Raw genomic sequence first — 27,362 nt, 5'->3', positions numbered from 1 at the left:
ATTTTCTCTAATTTTTTGCAATACTAGAAAATAAATGTAAATAGTCAGTTTTAGAGAGGGTATTTTCACCTACTGCCTTTAATTCCTCTTTCAAAAACTTTGGAATACAATGAAGAAAATTTCTTGCTGAATGATACTGTAATACTACAGTATTCAAGACAATTTTAAGCAATCTCAAAAGGGAAATATATTCCAAGTTCATCCAATATAAAAATTTCCCCATAAAAACACACTTTACACTTTATAGCCAATTTATAGGGAGTCAGAAGAATTAGAATGGCAGAATAAAAATTTCTAAGAGCTTTCGTCAAGTCTCCAAGCAATAAAAGCAATACAGAGAGAAATAAAATGTTCAACTGCTTGCATATTTTTCCTAATTTCCAATCGTATCGCTTAATCCCAAGCATCTCCAATGGGAAATGTTCTAACATGTGAATACACAAACCCTCAGCCACCACCAAGCTCAGACATCAAGAACGCAGGACAACGTGTCAACTTCTTACCAGCATTCGATACTCTTCGCTCTCGCTCCCATTCCAACTGCTCCCTTTCTAGCTGCTCCTGCCGCTCTCTCTCCTGCCTCTCCCGGTCCAGCCTCTCCAGCCGCTCGCGCTCCAGGCGCTCCCGCTCCAGGCGCTCCTGCCGCTCCTGCCGCTCCCTTTCCTGTCTCTCTCTCTCCAGCTGCTCCTGCTCTAGTCGCTCCCTCTCCAGTCTTTCCCTTTCTAGCCTCTCCCTCTCCAACCTCTCCCTTTCCATTCTTTCTCTCTCCAGCCTTTCCCGCTCCAGCTCCTTTTGTCGTTGCTGTTCTTGTAGTTGCCTGAAATGGAAAACAACAAAAAAAATATGCATCTATGGCTACTCATCATTAAAAACCTATTCCTTTCACAGTGAACCTATGTGAACCTTATCTCTGACTCGAACACAAAGCTTTGGAGAGCATGCAGTCAACATCTCTCCTCCCACCGGAGGAGGGCAACTTTAGATAGAGATGACACATTCGTTTCATAGAAATGAAAACAATTCCTCTTCTCAAGACCATTTTTGGCTGAATGCTTCAGCACATTACACTAATCTCACTTTATTCTGTACTTATCATGAATAAAGTGTTGCAAATTCATGCATTTTCCAAGTAACTGAACATAGCACTAACAACAAGTCATTAGTTTAATCAATTATTGAAAAAAATTTCTAAGTTGTCATTTCCTTCCTAAAACATAACATGAAATTTTCATTGTACAAGTAATATACTATTATTATATAATATTAGGAAATACACTGGCTGGTCACAGCAATAGCTCAATAAAAGTTTGCTGAATGAAAAAAAATACACAGTTAAGAAAGACGGAAAGAAACAAACTGAAATCATCTCATATTCAAAGGTTAACTATAATCAACATTTTGGCATTCATACCTCCAGATTCTCCTCACGTAAAAATATACATATAAACTTTAAAAACCAAATAAGACAAAATACTATTTCCCGATCGCTCTGAAATCTACGTTCTTCTCTGCCATTTAAGATACTGTAAAAGGTTATTCCAAGGCACTCAGCATAGTTTCGCATCATGGTTTTTCAGGAGTGCATAGTGTTCTGTGGCTAAGCTGTCCGTGTGCAAGCAGTCTCCTACGGCAGGATGTCAGCTAGCCTAACACCATTACTAACACCGCAGCAAACATTTATCTCCATTGATCTTTGGACCCTTTCTAACTGCTTCTTAAGGATCACCACTGATGACCAGATTTGCTGGGTGAAAAGGTATAAATATCAAGATTTTTGATACACGGTTCCAAACTGTCTTCAGGAACAGCTGTGCCAATTAATACTCCCAGCAGCCCAGCAGTATATGAGAAGGCCCCCTTCCTTTCCCTCACTGACACCGAACATGACTGTCGTTTTAATCTGCTAACATGACTGATGCCACATAACAGTTTGCATTGTTAAGTACTTGGAACCTGTTCACTGATTCTGCACATGGGTACTGTGAAATGACGGCACACAGTCTCCCCCAGTTTTCTCTTGGGATAGATAATATTCCATATTCATTTGAAAGAGGTCTTTTCTATATGGAAGATAATAACCCTTTATCACATGTTAGGCATGTGCATTTTAACTTTTACTCTTTTTTTTTATGTCTTTGATTTTAGAAGTTGTTCTGCAATACGGCTGTTATTTTTATGTAGAGGATCAAGGAATAACATTCCTTTGTGTGATCCTCCCTTGATATCTTTCTAAGGCAGCCCTTCCCCATAGCAAGATTATATAATCACTGACACTTTCTTTAAATACTTGTATCTTTTCTACTAAGATCCTGACTTCCTGTGAAATTTACCCTGGGTTGGAGACAGGAAGTAGTGATCTACATCATAGCACCGTTTATCGACAGCCCTGATTTAAGATGCCACCTTTCCATGAGTTGACTTTCTAACTTCCAGGATGTTTCAGGTCACAGATCTGTTTGCCTTCTATGCACCAGTATCTGGATATTTCGATGTCTGAAATAGTCATTTAAGGACGGGCACATGTTCTGAGAAATGCGTTGTTATGCGATTCTGTAGTTGTGCGAACAACACAGAGTGCACTTACACAAATCTAGACGGTGTAGCCTCCTACACACCTAGGCTGCATGGTACTATCTCAGAGGACTACCATCATATATGTGGTCCATCGTTGCTCGAAATGTCATTACGTGGCGCATGACTATATACTTTAACATCTAGCAGGGTGCATCCATCCTTATTGCTCTCCTTTTGTTTATTTTTTATTAAGACTATGATAGTTTACAACCTTGTGACATTTCAGTTGTACACTATGGTCAGTCATGTTGTAGGTGCACCACTTCACCCTTTGTGCCCACCCCTCCTTGCCCCTGGTAACCACCAATCAGTTCTCTTTGTCTACATGTTTAACTTCCACCTATGAGTGGAGTCATACAGAGTTTGTCTTTCTCTATCTGGCTTATTTCACTTAACATAATACCCTCAAGGTCCATCCATACTGTTGTGAACGGGACTATTTTATCCTTTTTTTTGGCTGAATAGTATTCCATTGTATATATATATACCATATCTTCTTTATCCAATCATCAGTTGATGGGTACTTAGGTTGCTTCCATGTCTTGGCTGTTGTAAATAATGCTGCAATGAACCTAGGGGTGCATGGGACTTTTGGAATTGCTGATTTCAAGTTCTTTGGATAGATACCCAGTAGTGGGATAGCTGGATCGTATGGTAGTTCTATTTTTAATTTTTGAGAAATCTCCATACTGTTTTCCATAGTGGCTGCACTAGTTTGCATTCCCACCAACAGTGTATGAGGGTTCCTTTTTCTCCACAACCTCTCCAACATTTGTCACTTTTTATTTTATTTTTGCCATTCTAACAGGTGTAAGGTGATATCTTAGTGTAGTTTTGATTTGCATTTCCCTCATGATTAGTGATGATGCTTATTGCTCCTCTTTTTGAGTTTTTCTAGATAATTCTCAGACATTTGGCTTTTCTAGGTAAATTTTAGAATCACTTTGTTAAATTTACGCTTTCTCCCAAGTCTCATCCTCTCAATTCTATTAATGTTTTATTAAATTTGAAGATAAACTAGAAAAACATTCACATGTTTTTATCTCCATATCTTGAACATACGGAATGTCTCAGTGTTTATTCAATTCAATTAAAAACCTTCTTTAACTCTCGGACTTCAAATGCTGACTACATGTATTGAAACCTACAGAGGCTTACAGTATGTGGCTCTAAAACACTCATAAAAATCAAACACAAAAGTTTGCTTTTTACCTTCCATACACATATGTATGAAAGAGCATGAAAATGTCTCCAGGACCCACACCTGCGCCTAGACGATCATCTTGCCGTACAAGCTAACTCTCCCTTAAATAAAAAAAAGGACTCTTCACCTTACACGTAATACATTCCGTAGCTCTGTGGGGAAGATTAAATGAGGTAGTCAGTGCCTTAAAAGCGCTTTAAAAAGTACCCAGAGCATAAGAATGCTCAATAAATGTCAGCTATAATAATAATAATTTGGAAACGTCAATGGGACTTTCTCTGGGCTAACACGTGTGGCAGCACTGAATGACAGAACATGTCTGCTACCCTTCTTCGTTCCTCCTGGTAGTAGCAGTAAACCAGTAAGATCTTTCCAGAATGTCTCCCCTTCACGTTTCCTAAACTGACTATAAAACAAACAAAGAAGCCCACTTAAATAAATCAATCCCACTTCTCTCACAAAAACACAAAGCTTCTCTCTGGATACAGCACCATACTTAATAATGGCAAGAGAAAAACACAAGAAACCGAGGTATCACTTATTATGAGTGGCAGCTGTTTAAGATCCTGACTGCTAAATAAAATAATCAGATTTTCAGAATCTAATACCGACTTCATTACGCTATTTGATAAGCCACTAGCTGCCAACGTTCCTGAGGGACAACATATCACTGGGGGAAGAGGGCAAGAAATTAGGTGCATTCACAAGAATTTTTTTAATAATAAACTAGACAGAGAAAATCAGTTCTTACTTTTTTAATAACCTGCATCTAATGAATAAACTCACCTGGGGATTATATGTATTAAATTTAAAGCATACAATATGCATCAAAAAATAAGGCCGTTTTAAACGTAATACTCTATCTATTGGGTCCAAAAGGCAGAAGATACACCCACACTACTCTAATTAGAATACACCTGAATACAGAAGCTAAGGGAAAGTATGTAACTTTCGAGGACAGTGGCTGCACCAAGAAATCTACGATAAAAAGATCCACGTTATTGAGTCCTTTTACATTCTGTGCCACCTGTTTCACTTTATTTGATCAAAATAGAATGAGCACAGTTTTTAAAGCTTGTAACAAAAACCAGCAATTCACTGCCCTGACCCTCCCACCCGTTTCTAACACATCAGAGACGATTAGTGTCAACTCTTCTGGCTGTTTCTCATGTTTTAAACTTTAGATATTACTTACTGACTTTCTAATAAGAAGGTGCCTCTTGCAACCCCGTCCTCACGCACAAGCTTCTTCCGATAGAGTCATGAGAGACTATAGATTTCTGGGTAAGTCAATACTCAGAGTTAACGTTATTAATATAATAATCTAAATAGTGCTCACAGCTGAAACACAGTATTTCTAAGATTACATTTCATTTCTTATCCAAGTTCTTTGTTTTTCTGCCCCTAAGTTACTGTCTGCTTCTCTCAGCAACACAATGCTTTTAACATAAAAAGTAAGCTTAATCACAGGTAGACGGCCAGGGACGCGTAAAGTGAATCAGAGAATTACCGAACGAGGACATTTACAACTAGGATGTCCCAACTTAGGAAGATGGTTCCACATACCATAATATTCTAGGGTTTTCTGTCTAGAAAAGACGAAGAGCATCTACTGAGGCAGGAAGAGAGCACAATGCCAGAGAGATCTCCCAAGTTCACTGACAGATGACTAAAGCAGGCAGTTCACACAACTGCAGATCTGCTGTCTATTTTCTTGGTTTGAAGGTAAGAAAGGAAAGCGTTAAAAGTCCCCAACAATATTTAGCCCGCTCACTGAAAAGACGCACAGCTACATATATTTCCCAACGTAGTGTGTCAGACAGAAAAATCCCAGGCTTACAAATCTTTAGCGGCATGAATAATTCCCACCTAAACTGGAGAGTATATAAATCTTCCAACTTTCAATGTTTTGACCTCTAAAGCAGGACATTTGTTTATCTTTTTAGGGAAACAGTTTCCAAACTTATAAACTCTGCTTTTCTTAGAAATATCACTGCCAACACTCAGCCCGGAAACGCACGTGACTCTTCTTCCTAGAGTCTATCTACAACCTCCTGCTCTCCTCGCTCATTGACAGAATCATCGGAAGACTGTGTTTCGAAGTCCAAAGGCCCTAACTCTGAACTATGGAAAAATTCTGGTGGACTGATTTTTCTTTTAAGTTAGGATATGCATTTTACAATAATTTTAAAGTTAATGAGAAAATATATATTTTCTCAGAAACAATTACAGTGCCAATGACCAGTATTATAGCCTTCAAGAACATTTAAAAAATATCAGAAATAGTTCCCTCCACCACCAAAATATCTGTTTTTCCCCAAGTGAAGAGATGCACAAAGCACTGGCCGACAATGAGGTAAATAGTTTTTTTAATATATTCAAACACGTTTAATTTATGTTGATTCGACTTATTTTTTTAAGTAAGATATAAATAAAATTTAAAAACACATTTCATTCAACTTTCCTATAATGAATAAGTGTTAGGTAAATAAAAAGTGATTTAAATTTTGACATAATAAAGTAGGAGGGCAGACCAAGAAAAAGGTCTGGGTTCATAACATATAGTAACACTTTGATGATACTGACAACTGTCAGAAAATAAAACTATACAAATACGTTTTGATCAGATCATGTGGGCATTTCACCTCTCCATTAGTAAATAAACGAAAAACAGATCAAACTAAACAAGATAATTAGGTTTTAATATTATAAAGCTCCTGAGACAAGAGACAACACTTACAGGAGAAGGCGGTCCACCCTGGGTCCATCCTGCCTCTGCGGGCCAACCGGAGGGCCATACACTTTCATGGCTCCAGCTCCCTGCTCTGTGCTGGGGTTATTGTTCCCCTTTTATAACCGCCAGGTAGCGGTGGTGATTTGCAAACTATTTATAGATGTTAAATAATTAAGTTCCACGTTGAGACTAACACAGGACTGACTCATGTTTCTTAGAATATGTTTTTTCATCACAATCAGCCAAGAGAGCCAACTATTAATAATACGAGTAGGAACCAAAAGCTGATATTAACAAATGATGCACAATGAACAGAAAACTAAACTACACTATTCATGGTCCTAGAGTAAAGGTATTGGACTAACAAGACTTAACACCTAAAGTAAATACTCACTTTATCAACTTAATTTCACCCTTTTTATTAAAAATTTTAAAATTAAACTTATAAAACACATACACATAGCTTAAAAAGTCAAATAGTATTACAAAGCTTATAACAACAATCCTCACCACTTCTGATTTCGCTCCCCAGAAGCACCTACTTTCGACACTTTGGTATTTATCTCATATCTCTAAATATAGTTAAACCATTTAGAACTAATATTTCTTAGTTTTTCAGATGTGGGTATTACCTACTGATTTCCTACCAAACAAATTATTTAGTCCCTACACCCTCCAACCCCCTGAAACCGCTCCTTCCTCATTGTCCCAATAAAGTCCTACCACCACCTTGGAGACGTCAACATTCACTCACTCATAGCTGACTACAGTCACCTTTCACAACAATTTATTTCTTACTCTGGTGTTAAAAGTAATACTACTTTTTGACGTTTGTTTCTCTTTCTATTCCAATTTCACCCCAAACTCTCCATAGAACTGTAAACCCTCTCAATACGGTCAAACATATCAGCTGAGTATTCTACTTTTGTTTGCTCCTTTTGCTTTTCTTCCCCCCGGAAACACGCCATCAGGAGCCTCGGCCCTCCTGGCTCCCGACGGACGGCTCCCTAGGTTCTCCTTTCCCCTCAGTCACCCTGGGAATTCCCTCATCTCTTTCTGAAGTCGGATCCCTGGCTACCTGGCTCCTCCCGTGGTCTCATCCTTCTTGGTTTACACTCTCATTTGAATAGAATCCATCTTCCAGTAGCTTCCTAGGAAGCTGTACAGAGGAAGAAGTTCAGATTGGAAGTCTCTCAGGAATTTGAAGTTCCCTCCCTTGTCCCATTCCAAGCTTTTAAAATCTTCTCTCTATTCAAGTACTCTAAAATTCCACAGTGATATATGTCTTGGTGGTGGGCCTTTTTATGTTTTTCCTACTTACTGGTCTGGACACTTGGTGAGTCTTTTCACCCTAGACCAGGGGGCCTGGTAAACGACAGTCGGAGGCCCAAACCTGGCCAGGCCCATCATTTACATATCGTCGTGGCAAGCTACAAAGGAAGAGCTGAACAGCTGCCATAGAAACCTGTGGCCCACAAACTAAAATATTTACTATCTGGCCCTTTGCAGAAAAAGTTTGCAGTCCTCTGACCTACACAAACAAGCCACTGAGTTCCAGGAAATCTTCTTCTGTTATGTATTCACAGATTCTGTTTCCTCACATTTTTGTTCTTTTCCCCCCATAGCACCTATCATTGGGAAGCTGGACGTGCTAACCTGATCTTCTTCCATTTTCTTTCTCATATACTACCTCTATCTTTTACGTTATTTTCAGGGCAATTTCTTCAACCTTATTTCTCAAACCTCCTATTATTAAAACTAATGCTGTTTTTTTTTTTTTAAATTTGTAAGTACATTTTCTTACGCTCTGTAAGTTTCTTTTTAAATAACTTACAAGTTTTTGCTTTATGAATAAAATATATTCTCTTGGTTCTCTGAAGTAATTACAGCATATTTTTAATTTTTCTTTTGCTCCTTGTATTATTTCCTCTAATTTCAATTTTTCGTTTGTTTTGATCTGTCTTCATGTTATAGAAGTTGTCCTTAATGGTCTGACGATCCTTGGCTGTCCATTCATACTTAAAAAGGGCACGAAAGCTGATCAGAAGCCTTTAAATAAATGAGCTTCACTGGGAGGGACCCTGAGTGCCAACATCTTTGTCTTTTCTCTCCGCCAAGCCAATTTTCCCAAAGGGGACTCTCAAAGTTTCTTGCCTGGCCTCCACAGGTCTGGCTGCCGATGTCTAAGAACTGAGCAAGGGAAAGAAATCAACTTGGCTAACTTTCACTAACCCCTCCTTCCACTATGGCGCCTCACCCTGCCTCACAGCTGGGCTGGTGTACCTCAGTCTAGACCAGCGGCCACCAAACTTTTTCTGCAAAGGGCCACAAAGTACTCTGTCGAATATTCTTTTTAAATTTTGTTTTTTTTTTTAAACAACTCTGCAAAAAAGTAAAAGCCATTCACAGCTCTTGGCTATGCGAAAGCAGGCTCAGGGCCGATGTGGCCAGCAAGTTACAGTCTGCCAGCTTCCAGCCTAGACTGCTGTGCTGTCCAAAATGGTAGCTACTAGCTATCTGTCACTACTGAGCACTGAAGATGTTCCTTGTCTGAACTGAGATGTGCTCTAAGTATAAAAACATAACACCAGATTTTTCATACCTATATGAGAAAAAGAATGTAAAATATCTCTAAAATTTTCGTATCAATTACCTATTGAAATCATATTTTAGCTGCACAGTTTTATTATTAAAATTAATTTCACTTGTTCCCTTTAAATCTCTAAAAATGTGGTCACTAGAAAATTTTTAAATGACACACAGTTTGCATTCTAGTCCCATGGAGCAGCACCGGCCTAGAGCATCTCTGGGAGAGAATAAATCTCCAGTCTCCTGTTTGGGTGTGGCAGAGAAAATGTGGATATCTGAAGACTCCTTATGAAGACTTTTAACTAACCCTCTGGGGTGCAGCATTGTGAAAGGGATTGCTATTGGCAGGCACCACAGCAACTCAGCCCTTCTCTTCTCTGTCTTGGCTTGTTTTAACTTTTGCTGGTCTCCCAAGTTAGCTGCCACCTGTATTAGTATTTCACAGCTGCCATAATAAAGAACCACAAACTTGGTGGCTTAAAAATAACAGAAATTTCTTCTCTTGGTACTGGAGTCTAGAAGCCTGAAATCGAGGTGTCGGCAGGGCTGGCTCCTTCTAAGGGCTCGCAGGCAGAATCTGGTCCACGCTTCTCTTTGGCTTCTGGTCGTGGCTGGTACACTCCTGGCGTTCCCTGGCTTATAGATGCGTCGCTACACCGTCTGCCTCCATCTTCACTGGTGCTCTCCCTGTGTCTCTGTGTCCTCACAGGGCCGTCCTGCTTCTGTGTCTTTCTCTTCTTAAGGGCTATCACTCATGTTGGATTAAGGGGGCCCACCCTACTCCAGTACGACCTCATCTTAACTAATGACTCTATTTTCAAGTAAGGTCACATTTTGAGGTATTGGGGACCAGGACATATCTTTCTTGGAGGACACAACTCAATCCAGAACATCACTCCTCAACAAAATTGCGTAAACGAGAAAGTGGACGGCCATTTCTTGTCTGTCACATTGTCTAACCGATGCGCCTGAAGTGCCACTGGTGTTCCTCAAAGTGCAACTGATTTCTCTAAACAAAATCAGACTCTAAATATGCTGTTACGCTTTTCTTTAAGCAATTAATTTCTTTTTTTGTAACTATATTCAAAAGCTAAGAAAAATAATTCGAAGAATAAGAATTTTTAGCTATTAAGATAATCCAGTTATAATTTATGGTTCTGAGCTAAAATCCTATCAAGAAAGTTTTTTATGCATATGAAACATATACGTGCGTTCACATGCCTGAGGAACACCTTGTTCATCTTTCTCTTCCCACCCCATTCCTTATTATTAGCTCGCCAAATACAAACCATTTACCAGTCTTCAAAATTCAACTTATGAGACCCCCCCAAGAGCTCACCTGAAAGTAGTAACAGAAATGTAACATTACTGATTATAATATGAACTTTATACTAAAAATATAACCACTGAAACTTATGCATGAATACTAGGATGCACATTAATATTCTTTTTCATTACAATTCTTAGCAATGGGGTAGAAAAGAGCCAGCTACACAGCCAAAGTTAAAGGACAAAGTTACTCAGCTTATGAAATAAAAGTTCGCCCAAGGGTATTTTATCACACCTCTGAAAATAAAACCAAGTAAAAGAAAATTTATTTTTATATGAATAACGGCATGAAATAAATTTTGGAAATAGAATTTCTATTGGGAAGCAAACTTCTCCCGAGACCATGCTGTACATCCCTCTGCCATTGTGTTTCCTAACCTGGGAAACCGCTGCTGGTGAGAAAAGGTGAAGACCAGTACTAACTGTCTAACAGAATTTAATCGGTATTTTGGGGGCTTGTAGTATCTTTTTCTAAGTGTGGTTTAACCATAGGCAAAAACAGATTATATGGGATGAAGGTCAAAGGAAAATGGCATATACCTTTCTTATAACTTGAAAACACTACAGTGTTAAAAAGCAAGCTGCCTCAGGTCTCTATTATTATTCAGGTCTCTACTCTCAAGCAGCCTATAACGGTCACTGTGGAGCTAAGACTCCTATGTAAAATAAACAATAAAATATGAGTGTATGATTAAGTGATAGGAGTACAGAAAAGAAAACCATTACTAGGCCTGAAGAAGAGTTTACAGAAAATGACAACACAGAGATGAGAAAGGCGTGTCAGAAGAGGTAAAGAGGAAAAAACAAGTATAGATACAGTGGCAGGCAGGAGAAATGAAAGAGATACAAAGGGTGGGTTCTGAAACGTCAGGCCAAAGAATGAAACTGGAGGTGAGGAGAGGCGGCCATCAGGAATGCTGAGCAGGGACACAGCATCATCGGAGCACGTGGACTCCTACTCAAGCTGGCAGATTTGAGCAGTCAGACTATCTTCGCCTACTCCAAGATTCTACTGGAATTCCAGAAAAATCATAAAACTGTACACAAAACCATTATAAGTAGAAAATTGAGGAGAGTGGTTATTAGTAAACCAAATTTATCATGCAATTTCTAGAAGACAGGAAGGGTAGAGAGGAGCTTTCCGGCTAGACCTCTTGCCTAGTTCCTACGGACTAGTACATCCACCTACCTACTCAACGTCTCCACTTGGATGTCCAGGGAAAATCTCAACCTCCTATCTTCAAAATTCATCTCTGAGATCCCCCAATGAAACCTCCTCTACTCACAGTCTTTCACATCTTGGTTAAGGTCAACTCCACCCTTCGCACTGGCTTAGGTTAAAAACCACAACTCCTGCGCTTCTCTCACACCCCACAGACAACCAACCAGGAAATCTAAGAAGCTAACTTCCCACCACCTCCAGTACCTGGCGGACGCCACATCATTCCTTAATTGGCTTCTTGCTGGGCAGCTTCCACTCGTGCTGCTCTGCAGTCCAGCCTCAGCAGAGCAGCCAGACTGATTCTGCTAAAATGTTAATCTAGATCATTCCTATTAAAATCATCCAGTGGTTCCTCACATCTCTCAGAATAAAAGCTAAATTCTTTACAACCCCCTGCAAGGTCCTGCAAGATATGACTCCCCATTATCTTCAAACTCATCCACTACTCTTTCTTGTTTCCTCCTCTCGTTCTCTCTGCTCCAGGCTCAACGGCCTCCTTGTTTTTCCCCGTAACACAAGCACAATGCTGCCTTAGGGCCTTTGCATTACTGTTCCCTCTGCACACAGTGCACCTACCCAGACATCCACTCAGCTAACTCCATCCTTTCATCTCAGTAAGATCTACCCTGAACGACCTACTTAAAATTACAACCAGCACCTCCTCTCCCTCTCTGCCACATACACTCCCCTTTACTTGGCTCTATTTCTTCCCACAGCACTTAGCATCTTCTCATACACCACGTCACGTCTGTTGTTCACTGTCTGACTAGGGTAAGGCTTTTGCCTCCCTGTGTCGCATGCCTTCCCCTAGGTGTCCTAAGCCCTTAGAACTAACGGTGTCTGGAATATAACTGGACCACAGACTGGAGGCAGCCACAGTCCAGAATGCACGCTGAAAACGGCTGAAGCAGACACGAGAAGAGCAACCTGGCAAATATCTACTGGCGATCAGCAAGGAGAGAGAACGGGAAGGGGCACGCCTCGTCTGAAGAACAGCTGCCCCAGCCCAGCCCTTCTCCAACCCCAGCTCAATGGAGGAACGGCGTCTGCCACAGAAGACAGTTTTCTGAAGAAACGGGACAGGCTGACTCAGGCGAGCTAGGGCGTCTGGTGGATAAGCATTTGTGGGGTCCTGAGGCCTGTCTGCTCCCCACTCTTGTCCTGAAGGAGAGCCTGTCAGTCTACCTGCTCTGCCTTCTTCCACGGACCTCCTTGGCAGCCCCCTCAGTCAGGGAAGACGCTGCCCAGGAGAGATCTAAACTCCACGATGGAAGAGGAAACCCAAGACAAGCACTGATCTCATTCAACCTAATTCTTTCATAGAAATAAATGACGAGTGAAGATCACCAGATATTTGAGTAAAACCATTAAGATAAACAATACAACTCTATAGGAGGCAGATAATTGAAGCAAAGAAAGAGAAACAAGAGAGACTTAAGATATGGTCATGAATTTACAACAGGCTGTTACGATAAAGGAATAATTACAAAAAAGAAAAAGCTGTTGGAGATTAAAATTAAAATTAAATTTTCAATAAAAAGCCTACTACTCTGCTTTCCAATTAGGTGGCCATGAGTGGCTACGAGCGGCTCCTGAGCACTTGTGATGTGACTAGAACAGAAAAATGCAGTAAGTGTAAAATAGTATCGAATTTTGAAGACTTGGGATGAAAATTAGAATGTAAAATATCTTAATAATTTTTATACTTATTTCATGTTGAAATGATAATATTTTGGATACACTGGGTTAAATAAAATACATTATTAAAATTAATTTCACCTGTTTCCTTTTACTTTTGCTAATATTGGCTACTAGAAAAAATTTAATTACATACATGGCTCATAGTTCTACCAGATAGGGCTGGTCTAGCATCTACGGTTAAAAATATCGTCAATGACAGGGGCCGGCCCGGTGGCGCAGCAGTTAAGTTCGCATGCTCCCCTTCAGTGGCCCACAGTTCAGTAGTTCAGATCCCGGCACAGATCTACAAACCGCCTATCAAGCCATGCTGTGGGGGCGTCCCACATGTAAAGTAGAGGAAGATGGGCACAGATGCTGGTTCAGGGCCAATCTTCCTCAAGAAAAAGAACCCATCAAGAATACAGAACAAAAAAAAGGGAGGCAGAAAATGATAAAAGGTAAGGATCATAAGACAATAATCCGGGAGGTCCACCATTTGACCAGTAGGAGTTGCCCCCCAAAAAACAACAGAGAAATCAGAGAGATGGAAATGGTTAAAGACATAATTTTTTTTTTAATTTTAAGAGTTGTGGCCAAGTCTTCAAATGGAAAAGGTACACTAAATACTGAGCTAAGTAAGTGGGGGGAAAAGGCCAAAACCCAAATCATATCTAGTCAGACCACCATGGTTAATCAGAAGGTTTAAGAAGATTCTAGAAGTTGAGGTGGGGGAGATCACTTACAAACCTAAAGACAAAGATTTAATGACACTTATGGAAACATTGCAAATGTATAAACCTTGAAAATAGAAAAACGATATGTCTGCCAAAAGCAGGTTGGAGAACGGAAGAAAAGGGACAGGCAGATGTCCAGCACCACTGGGGCCCTCTTCCGAGGGAGGAGCTAAGAGGTAAGTGTCTAAAGTTAAGACACAGGATTGGAAAAGAAACCATCAGCGGAACTAAAAATAATAACTACTGATAATTGGCAAGGGAAGCGAAGAATGCACCATTTTTCACAGTGGAGAGTCAATAGCTACTAGCTACAACTTGATTAACCAAGAAATAGAAACATAAACATATTATTTAGTGGAGGAAGTCATTAGAAGTACTGAAAGGAGAAATGGTTAAAAGTGATTAATTCTGGGGATTCCTATGCGGGAGGGGCACAACCGTGTAGCAGAGGACCTTCACCCATTTTTGGCCCTCCTGTAGTGTTTAAGATTTTCTTTGTTTAAGAAAAATGAATCGGGCAGTAATAAAGTAGAAATAACCAAAAGGGATCGAGGTTAAAAAAAGAAAAATTGACTAAAAACCATGGCAGTACATAAGGGAATAATGAGACTGTCAGAAGAGGAAATCTAAGAGGCTTTTAGAGAAAGAAATAATAAAGTATACCTGAAGAGAGATTGTGAATGAAGATAATTACAGACTTTATAAGCTGAAAATTTGGGAGGAATGTTAAAGAGAAGAAGGAACATACATTAAGAATAAAATCATAAAGAGTTAAAATTGAGGTGTCAGTAGGACATCAAAATGGATGAGCTCTACAAGAGGAATTCTCATTGAAGATCCAGTGTCGGAATGTATGGGCTCTGTGACCCTCAGAAATGGTACACGTTTCTTCATTGAAGTGCGTGCACATGTGCACCATCACACACATATCTGAAGGACCTGGGGGTCAGGGGGAAGAGGGCAGTAGTCTACTGCTCTCACCAAATTCTTAAAGGATCCACAACACTCCATTTAGCTGGAAATATGGGTCTGGATCTCCGTAGTGGATGATCACAGCGGGAACTGTGGATATGGAAGCCACCAGCATAAAAGTTAAGAGAAAACAATAACATCCAACCAAATCATCAATTTGTCAAAAAGCATACTGCGTACAGAAAGGAAAAAAGATCGCTAAGTGCAAGGCCCTATATAGGAAAAAGAAGAGGTACAGAAAAGGATAGAAAGAGAGAAGAGTCAGCAAAAGAGAAGAGACTCTACAGCATCAAAAGGAAGACAGAAAAGCGGCAGACGTGGACTAAGAGGAGACATTTAAACCAGAAGCCAGTCAACAGGGGAAACCACGTGTCCAGCAGACTTGTGGAGACGCAAAGCAGATTTCACAAGACTAAAGAGGAAATGGGAGGAGAGGAAAGAGAGAAACGGAGATGAAACTAATACTGAAAGAGAAAGAAATTGATTGCTGTCTCGTGGAAGGTTTATCAACACGACAAGAGTCTGTGCATGGCTACGGAAAGAAAATAACTGAAAAATTCATACCACTTTTTCAGAAACTTGTATTTCAGTCTTCAAAATGACTGAGTTCAAGTCTTCAACTAAACAAATAAGTAATATAAACAACAGTGTCAATTGTCAAACCCTTATGTATCTACTTAGATCCAAACAGGAAAACCTCAAGTTCAGATGGGCACTGACAGGGGAGCACTTTGATAGGAGAAAGCATATATGTGAGGCTTGGAGTTTTTATAACAATTACTAAAAATTCACTCAATACTCTCTTACACCAAAATTGCAAGCTGCAAGTCCTTGACAACCCTCTGTGCAGTGGATCAGCCATCGGGGACCCTTAACAAGCCAGGAGTACCTCCGACGGTCTGTTTCTATCCTGTATTGTCCTGACCTCCAGCAACCGTCTCAGGAAATACCTGCTTGTCCATTCTGTATTACCAGAGATTATCTATTATGTTCTGGGTTCTCTCCTGGTTCCTCCTAGTTTTCTAAAGATGTGTCACTCTCAATAATATATGATCATTTTTTACTAATTACTTCTCTGTTTTTCTATGTATGACAACAATATCATTATAATTTCTAACTCTTGGAATTATTTGGGTATGTTTAAAACTCTCCACATGGAACTGAAATTGTATCTTCTACGCTTTCCTATTTCCACAGAAACTTAATTTTATTTATTTCCGTTACAGCATCACTCAAAAGAATTGGACAGATTTTCACCAAATTTGGAGGCTATTTCCAGAGCGATCTACTGAAAACATAGCCTATGGCAAAAACAAAATTCATTTTGGGAGATTCCCAGAGGACCTTCCTCAAGAGCTAAGTAGTTAGACACCAAAGCAGCCGACACGGAACCATAGCAAGAGATCCCTTTGACCGTCCATCAGGGGAATATGACACAAATATTAAGACAACACAGAGAATATGAAGACTGTTTCAAACGTCAGATCCAAATCAGAGGTCACAAGATGAAATGCTGGCTTGCCATGGAGCAAATGCTTCTCAACTGGAAACGTCCATCTATATAATAGTTACGAATTCTCCAGAACAAAGCAGGGGTAATCTACTAGTGATAAAATGCAATATCAACATCTCCCAAAAAGTTTTCATTTGTTTAAAATGGGACACCTGGTTTAACTACCTCAATTTTAATTACCTGAATTTAACCTGAATTTTATAAAACTATTGTTACAAAGTAGCTTATAATTCAGAGATTATATGCTAATTCAGAAAACACTACCCCTAAATGAGGCTGCATTATAATTTCAAATGTTATTTCTAAACTGCACTGAAATAATGAAGATAATGTTACTGATCACATTCATCCAGCAGTTTAGTCGTAAGAGAATGATTCTGTATTCCATTACTAAACCCCACGGTGAGATCCCAAGATCAATGCTTTATAGAAAAGCCAAGACCATTTCAGCTTTCTAGTTAAATTAGTCACGTGAAAGCCATAATGATCCAAGATTAATTTATAACTACCATAAAAATAAGGCTCCTTGAAGTGTAAAGACAGTTTGTATGCTGTTGAGCGTATTTAAAATACGTTAAACCTACACTAGTACAATTTTTACCCAAAAAGCAGATATGAAATTTCATAACATCTCTTGTCCAACATAACAAGAATCTGCTCTCTTATTAACAGTGATTCCAAAACTTAATAATATAACAGTAAGAGTTCTGACTTTTAAATGTTTGCCAAGACATAACCTACTTTCAATATTAGGGTGTTCCCAGTTTGGTCTTGAGTAAAAGAAAAAGTGCCAACGACAACTTGTGAATTTACCTTCTTTGAATTTCCAATTCTTCTTGTGATGGGCCATTTTGAACCTGGGCAGGCAGTTGTGAATTTTGTCTAGGCAATGTTGGCCCTAAAAAGGGAGGAAAACATTATAGATGAACATTATCTTTATATTTAGCTGGACAGAGGAGATAAAATCATGAGAGTAACATAAAACCATCACATATTTACAAATGTTCCTTCTTTTTGTTTAGCAAAATAAAATAGAAGCTTTACATAACACAGAGCAAATGAAAGACTGCAACATAATATTATCATCATCTCCAGAAGGCTTACTTGAAACAAATGGAAAACGTCAACAATAAAGGAAAAATAAACATTTATATATGAAGAGCTTGAGTCAAACAAGTGTTCAATGAGCATTTGAATAGGCACCTAAGCTCGACATTTTCTACGACAATGAGACATTCTCTTTGGGGGGCTTATTCATGGAGTGGAGAGGGAGAACTCAAATGAAAAATCAGAATTCAAACTCACCTAAATAGAACACTGGAAATGAAAAACAGGAGAGAGAGAGCATGAGAACCTTATTACTAGACTGACGATTGCTAATGCATTTATCAAATTTGCCCAATTTAAGCTGCCATTCTTATTTAACGGCCTGGCATTTCCAGCACTGGTGAAAACAAACATTTGCTAAACTTCCATATATAATTAACCTACGTATCTGAATTTTTAATGGAACAGAGGTAATCTTAATAACTTTTCATTTGGGGTTAAAAAAAAAAACCCTACATTCAAACCAACAACATGATTCTGTCATGAGAAACTAATGACCATCCATTCCCACATATCAAGTACAATGCAGATCCATTTTTAGCATCTTATGAAGAATGCCACTAAATTATGGGACATTTTAATGTCACTGGATATAAAAATTAAATGTATCATAAAATGAGATAAATAAATACTAGACCTAATGTACAATGCCTAGGCTTACAATAGAACAATCTTGAAATCTAATGCAGTAAATAAGAGAATAAAGAAATGGTAGTTATCTTCCACTCTTGGAGAGAAATATATGAGTAATGATGCTGTCCGTATTTGTGAATCCTAGTGTGCCAGCAAATGCCCCTAGCGGATATTCTGAAAGTGTTTTGTAGACCACTAGTATAAAAATCAGTGAATAAATAAATGCTCTGTGCACTACAGCAAATTCTTGTAATCTATGAGTTAAGAGCGCAAAGTATCTATTTTATACTAGTGGAGCAGTCTTCACAACTAGTAGGATACGGTTCATTAGAATGTAATACAGTACTAGCATATCCCAAGTGCAGAAAAATAAATAATCTGGTCTGAACTTACCTACTAATTTTTTTCCTCATCTCTTTACACGTTTTTAAATCAATCATGTAATTTGTCCTCTAAAGACAAATGAGATGACAAATGCAGTGATATAGCTCATTAGATTTCCTAAAAGACTGCTATTTTGAGAACCACATAAAGGAAATATAAAAATATATTAATGCCATGTAATCAGTAACACCAACAACAACAACAAAATCAAAAAGCTTTTTAAATTAAAATTAAATATGCACTTGAATGTTTGCATAAATGAAAATCTATAACTTGTCTAGTCAACAGACTGGTAGGCTTTCCTTCTTCCAGAAATTAACACAATGATGCAAAACAGACTGTCATATTAAGCCATACGCTTAATACTTTACAGAGAAAAGATATGTCTTCTGGCAGAAGGAGGGGGACAGACAAGGTGAGAGGGTAAATTTGAGAAAATATAAAGTATTTGGGTGAAGTATTTTATGTATCCAAAGGTATGTTTATCCAAAAATACTAAATGTGAGCATTTAGCATGGACAACTTACAAGACCATTATGGTTTAACTATTTCTTAAAATAATGTTTGTGTATTTAAGTGAAAACCTCATGCTGCTCAAATAATTAAACAGCTGGATGTGAGCAGGTTAGACTTGCCTGCCATCCATCTCAAAGAACAATGCAATCACACTACCGACACCGAGGGCAGGCATTATAGCTCAACCATGTTAACAGAATTCACCAATTAACATCGACCAATGTAAGTTTTAACTCAAATATACAAATTCAAGAAAAAGATGTCAAAATTTCAACTCAATCCTATTGATTTTATTAAAGAGGTTTTTTAAAAAAAAAACTAACAAAAGTTGGATGTAACTCAAAAAAATCTGAATGAGAAAAAAGTATCTTAGCACTTTACAGAAACTATTTTGGATTTTAAGTTAAAGTTTACTTAGAAAACTTGTTTTAAAAATATGGGCAATATTTTCTGGCTGATATCATTAATTATAAAAATAATTTACTACATTTTATTCATGCAGCTGAGAAGCATAGAAAAACTTCAAGGAAGGGCTTTTTAAAGTGGGGAGAATTTTGATCCAAGAACAGCTCTTAAAATTCTTTTCTACATGGTTCTTTGTGATAATGGCCTGTTTGTCTTTCCATAGACATTTCTTAAATGGCAGGCAAGAGAGGAGAAGCCTTTCCCTTGGCATTTTCTCACGTCTATATTTAATCTGGCTGTTTTGTTCATCTCTTCATCAATATTGTCAAGTCACAATAACGAGCACATTGAAATTCATGTGCATTTAAAAAATAATATAAATATGCTGTAAGCATCAAATAAAAGAATTCTAGGTAAATTATAAACTTCAGGTACACAATTACATTTTTCCTTCTCGTCAAACATTCTTCTGGGTTATACAATTGGTAAATTATACTGAAGGCATCACATACAACATGAAGCAGCAACTGAGATTAGGCAAGGCTGTCAGCTGCCACTGTATTGTCTGGAATATAACTATTACTTACTCCACATAGGCCATATTCCTAGGTGAGTATCTGTGTTCTCGTAGAATGCAAAAAAGGTACTTTCCTAACCAGTGGGCAAATGACAATATTTTATGAGCATCATATGGTGGTTAACAGTTCTCTTTTGGAAAAAAAGAGAAGAAACAAGGGAAGCTGCTTTGTTCCGACTATATTATCATAAAGAACAGTAGCTATTTGAGGACTAGTTTTCTCTGTTTTATTACCACAGCCAAAGACAATGGTTGATCTTAATTTGTCCTGGCTAGAATTCATATAGCAAAGTACGTGAATTACTGTTTCTAACAGAGAAAACGTGTCCATGTCACTGACATGGTGTCTTATAAATGACGGAAATCAGAATAGAGTATCTCTCAACCAGGAATGAATGGCATTTCAGTCTTGACTTCAATATTGAGCTTTGGCTAAAGCTTATTTCACTTAACTGCCACATTTTAATTTCCACAAATTCCACACTTAGCCACAGACTATTTAAAAACACAGGACTAAAAAGACAAATAGGTGTTAATATACACAATACAATCAAGTTTAACCTTAGTAATGTGGTATTATTTGTACACAGTTAAATCAATTAAAGGTAGTAGTAAGTAATGGGGAGAGATCTGCATATTAACACATGATGAAGGCCAAACCAATCTTTTCTCTGCAATTGGGTAAACTGAGTCTCTTATTCTGCACGTGGAACTCAATGTATAAGTAGCCAAGTATAGAACATCAAGTAGGTTTTCAAAATGAACTAAAGAGAGTCCTCATAAAACAAATATGAATAATGACTCGTGACTAGTTCACAAGATGGCCTGGAGATCCCCCAGGAGGAGGCAGAAAAATCAGACACAAAAGTTACTGATGAGACACCTAATCTGCACTGAATAACTGGAATCTGGGACGGAGAGGGGGTCTGCAAAGAGCGGTACAATAGGCTGGCAGCTCTAACTGTGTCACCTGGGGCCATCGTAAGATGTAAGCTTCGGTGATTGAGAAATACATTAGAATTTTCACTTTTGGAAATTTTTAACACATGCTTCTTTGCCTAAACCAGCAAGCACATATGTTTTAAAATAATTTTCTTTGGAGGTAAAGAAACAGTATCAGTACAACTGAAGAATCAAGTCAAAAACTCTGAGTCACGTGGATAAAGTACATATAACACAGCTGAACTGTTTATATAAACTTTTAGCAGTACGTCATTTTATAATTTTCTCTCTCATAAAACAAGCTGGTCAGCCAAGGTATACAGGAGTCAGAAAGGCATATATGAGTCAAAAAAAATCTAAGATTTAAAAGTCACTTTTTCAACTTGGGTTTTCAAAACAAAGTTTTAGAATCAAAGGAGGATAAGAAGAATTCAGACAAGAGTGTCTGCGTGTGTGCGTCTGTTTGTGTGTGTGTGTACAAACATACAGAAACATCCCTGTTCAAGAACAAGGATATGATGTATCTGATTAACTGTAATTTGGGGTGGCTAAGTGACATATCTGGTTTCTCCCTGCAAACAATATATATATGTGCACACGTGTACATGAGTGTGAAAGAAAACATTACATCAGCCTGGATTCACTCTTAAGCCACACATATCTGAGCTACTGACTAAAGGAGGCTGTCGGTCGGAAATCAGACCATGAAAGAAGGAACAGCTTACATCTGCCTCACAACAGGCACACCTAGAAATTCATTCAAGTGAAGTAAAAGCTCCCTTCCAATAAGGCACATTGACATCCCCAAATCATAGTATAAAGATGGATATAATTGTTTTACTTAAACGCTAAATTAAAAGATTGCTTTCAAACAAAATAGTTGAAAACAAAAACGAACGAACAAACAAAAACCCCTCATTCGTGTTGGAAGAAGCAGGCAAGACTTAGTTTTTTTAAGATCCTACTATTAACTAAATCCTAAGAAGCCAACTCGAAAGCTGACCAAACCACCTACATGAACCACAACAAATATCACAACATAAGACAGCAGCTGGCCATATACCCCAAACCACGAACCAGACCATGGCCTCAGGAAACAAAAGTCATGGAAATGTGCAAGTAGTATGTACCACAGCTTGAAAAAGTAATGTAAACGTAATGTTGCTTACCACAGAAAATACATCGCAAATTAGTGCTGTCCTGGGTAGCAGTAACCTTGCTCTGGGCTGCAACAGACACCTTGGTGTTAGAAACGTCAAAGGACAGCGGGGCCATCTGAAGAACGCACATAAACTAACAGGTGCTTTGAAAGGTTCAAAATGTATTTAGACATACGTCCTATCTAGATCCTCGTTCTGGAAGCTCTGTAATTTAATAAAAACGTATCCTCTTTAACATGAGCTTTAAAAAAATTTATGTGTCATCGTATTTGTGGAAAAACCCTATAATAAGCCACAGATCAAATGATGCACTTATAGCTTAACTATTTCCTGAGTTACAGAATCAGAGAGTGCAATCGATTTCTGTTTTACAATTATATTTTAAAAAGTAAATGGAGCTGAGGTATAGGAAGTCAAGATCTACGGCCATTAGTGTTAATTTCAGGATAACTACCCTCTTTTAGAATTGCTCAGAAAGGAACATTTGCGGCTGAGAAAACTTTAGGGGAAATGCTTAAGGTCAACTAAACATGAGATGAGCTCATTTCTACTAGCTGAAAATGACCCAAAGCCATTTTAAACAGCCTACAGCAATTAAAGTGTTTTATATTGATTGATGTAAAATACGAATATTTTCATTTGCTTTGCACTTTGAAAAACATCAAAACTAATCATTGTTTTACCAAGCCACATTTTATTCTTCCTTTTTTGCTCAATACGTATATATGTGTACATATTTGACGAAATATCTTATTAAAAATGTGTGGCCACATAAAATAGCCATTTAATATTTAAGTTATCTACATCAAAATTTACCTTAAGTATTAATGAAGTAAATTCTCTTTAAGAGGAAAAACTCAATGAGAAGGAGGGGATAATTTACGAAAAGGGGGAAGGGCTTATATAAAATCAAGCTGACGCTCAAAATCAAGGTGGAAGAAACAAAATTTTAAAAAATTTTAGTAGTATATTAGTGACATTCAAAACTTCACAGCAATAATTTTCTATAAAATCCTCAAGACCTTCTTTTCAGCATGGGAAAGATTTTCTTTTTCCAATGGGTATTAAGCAAGAAACAATGAACAGGTTAAAAATATACTGACTTAAGAAAGACTACATAAAGGCAAACAAGACAATATTTGGAATTTCCCCTAAAACTGATTCTTTAAAAACACAGTCTATGCTAACTAAAAAAGTTGGCAGAGAATCAGAACCAAACCAATTTATATTTAAAGAATGCACATCTAAAAATGGTAATGTCTTAAATAATCAAGAAAATTTCTTATCACATTTAGAAATTAGATTTAATATATCCCATTTAAGTTTAAACTTTGCTTTAAAAATATTACATACAGCAGATATTTTAAACACAAACAGAATAGATAAGACTGATAAATGTCACCTTTGCTAAGTACTGCTAACCACTCAATCTATTATTTTTAAAGTCGCATGCACAATATTTGCAGTAATGACATAAAAAACACCACAGGCATACATATAAACTGTCTACCAAGCTAATTAGATCATTGCAAAGGAGATAAACAGTTTAGAAAACTTTCAGTAAGTATATTTTAAGTTTAAACAAAAAAAAAATCTGTCTTACCGATGTTTGTCAATGACTACTTCTATAAAGCCTTTATTAAATAAACATGCCTACTTTTCAGGCTTTACCTTTCAGTTCCTTTAATTCATATTTACAGGGGAAACAAATAAGAAAAATATAAAAACTTACAAGAAAAACCCGAGAAATTATCTCGTCTCTGACAGCAAAGAAACTGCCACATTCCATTACCAATCATTTTGGCAAGAAGCCATCTGACAATTGTCAGAATGCAGGTAAACCGTTATTATTGCGTAAGACAAACGTTTTCAACCAAAACCTCCCAATCTCGCCACAGTTTAAACTATTATGCAACATTCTTGCTCTTGGTATCTTTAAGCATTTCCTCTTTCTAGACTTTTACTTCATAACATCACGTAAAATACTGATCTAAATTCTGATAAGGTTGCTTGAATTCTACTGCAGTTTGCATTTCCTGAAGATACTAAATTATTCATCCATCATATGCATAAGGCTAACAGCACTTCCTGCTTAATATGATGCTATTAACTCTTTCTTCACTCAGTCAAGGAAGAAGGGGTGAATATGGGAAAGAACAGTCATTGGCCAGATGGAGTAAATTCAGTAATACGATGATTACAGCATAATCAGTTTTAGGACTAGCGTCATATTCCATCTATCTTACATTTTGCCTATGAAAGGCCATTTCTCTTTTAAGTTAGCCATATTAAAATAGGCTTTGGGTTGACAGAAATTAGGATGGGCCATAAAGGAAAGCATGAACTGAGGAGGTTCACGTATCAAAAAAAGGCAAAATTTAGCATCTATATCAGACTTACAGAGAAGAAAAATGGCCAAGTTTATCAGCTATGCTGACCTTACAACAATCTTGTCATGGTTGTTCATTTATCTCTAACGTGGTTTGTAAAACAGCTGTCCCACAGGCTTTCCCCCTGCCTTTTAACATTCCCTACCATTAGGTGTTTTTTTTGGACGAGCAGGGAAATGTAGAAACCCTGGGTGAGATGTGAGCAGCAGAAAATGCCAGGCTGTTTAGATTTGATCAGCATTACAATATTTCATTTCTACATATAATTACTATAGCAGACCCTTAGCATTCCTATGTTTTAACATTAGAAGTTTCCACGATTAGCCGTTAACCCCAAGGCAATTTGTAATGGGGATATTACCTATCTCAGCATTTTTTCTGAGGATTAAACGAGATGCTTGCTTAAAGTTGGTTTTGAATTGATTGGCACTCTGGAAAGCTGGTCTGTTGAGTGAGCACAGCATCAGCATCCAAATTAGCAGGGTTCACACTCTGACCACCAATGGGCCCCCAGGTATTACCCCCAAGACTGCAAAGATCTACTACAAACATTACATGAAGGCACGAAAGCAAATGTGTGCGTGTTGTTCTAAGGTATCCGGAACAGAACGGAGGGAGACCCTGCAGTGCCATGGCTGCCTGCATTCAAAGCAACAGGCACCATGGAAATGTAAATCGGTGTAGCCGCTAGGGAAAACAGTATGGAGGTTCCTCAGAATGTTAAGAATAGAGCTACCATACGACCCAGCAAGACCACTTCCGGAACTATATCCAAAGGAAGTGAAAATTGGATCTCAAAGAATAATCTGCACTCCCACGTTCACTGCAGCATTATTCACAATGGTCAAGATACGTAAACAATCTAAGATGAATGGATAAGGAAGACGCAGTTTATATATACACAATGGAATAATATTCAGCCATGAGAAAGAAGGAAATCCCACTGTTTGTGACAGCATGGACAGACCTTGAGGGCATTAGGCTAAGTGAAATAAGCCAGACAGAGAAAGACAAGGACTGCATGGTATCACTTGTATGAGGAGTCTAAAAAAGTCAAACCCATAGAAACAGAGTAGAAAAGTGGTTCCCAGGGGCTGGGGGTGGCAGAAACAGGGAGGGGCTGGTAAAAGGGTACAGACTTCCAGCAGTAAGATGAATAAGGTCTGAGGATCTAACGTAAAGCTAGGTGAAATTTGCTGAGAGCAGAACTTAAATATTCTTACCCAAAAAAAAGCTGAATATGTGAGGTGAGGTGACAGATATGCTAATTAACTTAAAGAGAGAAGTCCCTTTACAATGTATACACATAGCAAATGACCACAATGCACACCTTAAATATCTCCTAATTTTACTTGTCAATTATACCTCAATAAAGCTGGGGGGAAAAAACAGGTACCCAGTGCACTGTGCCAGGAGACATGAGATTTACAAATAGTAAATTTTATTCAAAGGGACGGCATCTTTAAACTAGTATTTGAAAATATTTTCAAAAGAACTTCAAATTTTGTTTTAAAATAGAAGTCGTTCTTAATAAAAGAAAATCCTTATACAGCTCAGGAAATGGAGCATCCATAGCCACATATGAAAAAACACCATCATATAGAACCCTCTCCCTCTCTTTTTTGTTTTATTGAATCTTAGGCAAAACTATACACATGATTGGGTTCCCCCACCCCCCTGTTTCTTTAATTCTCTCCCAACTTATGGCCTCAAATGCATTTTATTCCGTTCTAAGCAAATATGAAAATGACGGCTAACAGCCGATAAACTGCTGGTAATTTACTAGGCTTGACTGACAATAGTCTCAATATGCTCCTCGGTCCAGCATCTATTCTGTAAACCATTTATTTCAGTTGTGGAATGGATGGCTCTGCTTCTAGCAAAAGAAATGTCAAGAGTCAACCAGAAGTTGAGGGGCCTATAATTTACCAAGGGAAATACATAAACTATAAAGGCACACATATTAGGAGATAAGTTCAAAAATTAAGAGACTACCAGCCTAGGCTCCTACAATAGCATCATCTAATTAAGCTGCCCATTCTCATCTTGGTACCTCCCCCCTTCCCACTAGCAGCCAATGATACTTTAGTAACTAAACCAAAGCAAATCATCTCCCTTAGGAAAATCTCTTCAATTGCTTCCCACTGCTCCTAAGGTAAATATTAAAATCCAGCGCTTTCTCCTGCAATGTGCCTATCTCATCCAATTCATACTTTGTCACTCTCTATGCTCCAGGTACACTGGTCTTCGAATTTTTCACACATGCTATTTATATGCACATGCACATGCCTTCTGCCCATGATACTCTTTTCTTGGTCAACTGGGATGCTTATTTTTTTACTAATTAGAACTTTCTGGTGGTCAACACTCAACTTGCTATTAGCCCCCAGACAACCAAGGTAATTATTTCTCCCTCCTTCACTGGGAATTCTTATTCTCTACTTTTATATTTTTTCCTATTAGTGATTTCAAAAAATTTGAAAGGAGATAATAAGCACAAATATGAAATTAGATAGTATCAAATTTTCTAAGAAATATCAAGAATCTGTCTAAAGACTTGAGAAAAGTTTTAATGCAATGTTAAAACTGGGCAAAGTGGTCCAAACATACCAGACAAGAAAGAAAGTGGGAGACCAAGAGAAAATAGCTCTGCAACAGCCTAAAAACTTAAAGTTTGGAGAGAAAATGATCAAGGCA

At 38.0% G+C, this 27,362-nt stretch overlaps 1 protein-coding gene across 19 annotated transcripts in view; it reads right to left on the bottom strand.

Moving 5' to 3' along the window:
* The window catches only part of ENAH (ENAH actin regulator), a 144,056-nt gene that overhangs the window by 23,164 nt on the left and 93,530 nt on the right, over positions 1-27,362 (bottom strand). For 15 of the 19 annotated variants that reach the window (XM_070602483.1, XM_070602479.1, XM_070602464.1 and 12 more), the window contains 2 exons: positions 17,365-17,449; positions 504-817 (listed from right to left, as the gene is read on the bottom strand). In XM_070602483.1, coding sequence (XP_070458584.1) covers positions 504-817; positions 17,365-17,449 — 399 coding nt within the window. Of the gene's footprint in view, positions 1-503; positions 818-17,364; positions 17,450-22,284; positions 22,342-27,362 lie in introns of all 19 variants that reach the window. The other 4 variants (XM_070602465.1, XM_070602469.1, XM_070602474.1 and 1 more) reach the window with 1 other exon arrangement.

The sequence above is a fragment of the Equus przewalskii genome, chromosome 31 (genome assembly GCF_037783145.1).
Source record: "Equus przewalskii isolate Varuska chromosome 31, EquPr2, whole genome shotgun sequence".
NCBI classification, from domain to species: domain Eukaryota; kingdom Metazoa; phylum Chordata; class Mammalia; order Perissodactyla; family Equidae; genus Equus; species Equus przewalskii.
The sequence above is the reverse complement of the archived record's forward strand: the minus strand, read 5'-3'. Positions and strand labels throughout refer to the sequence as shown.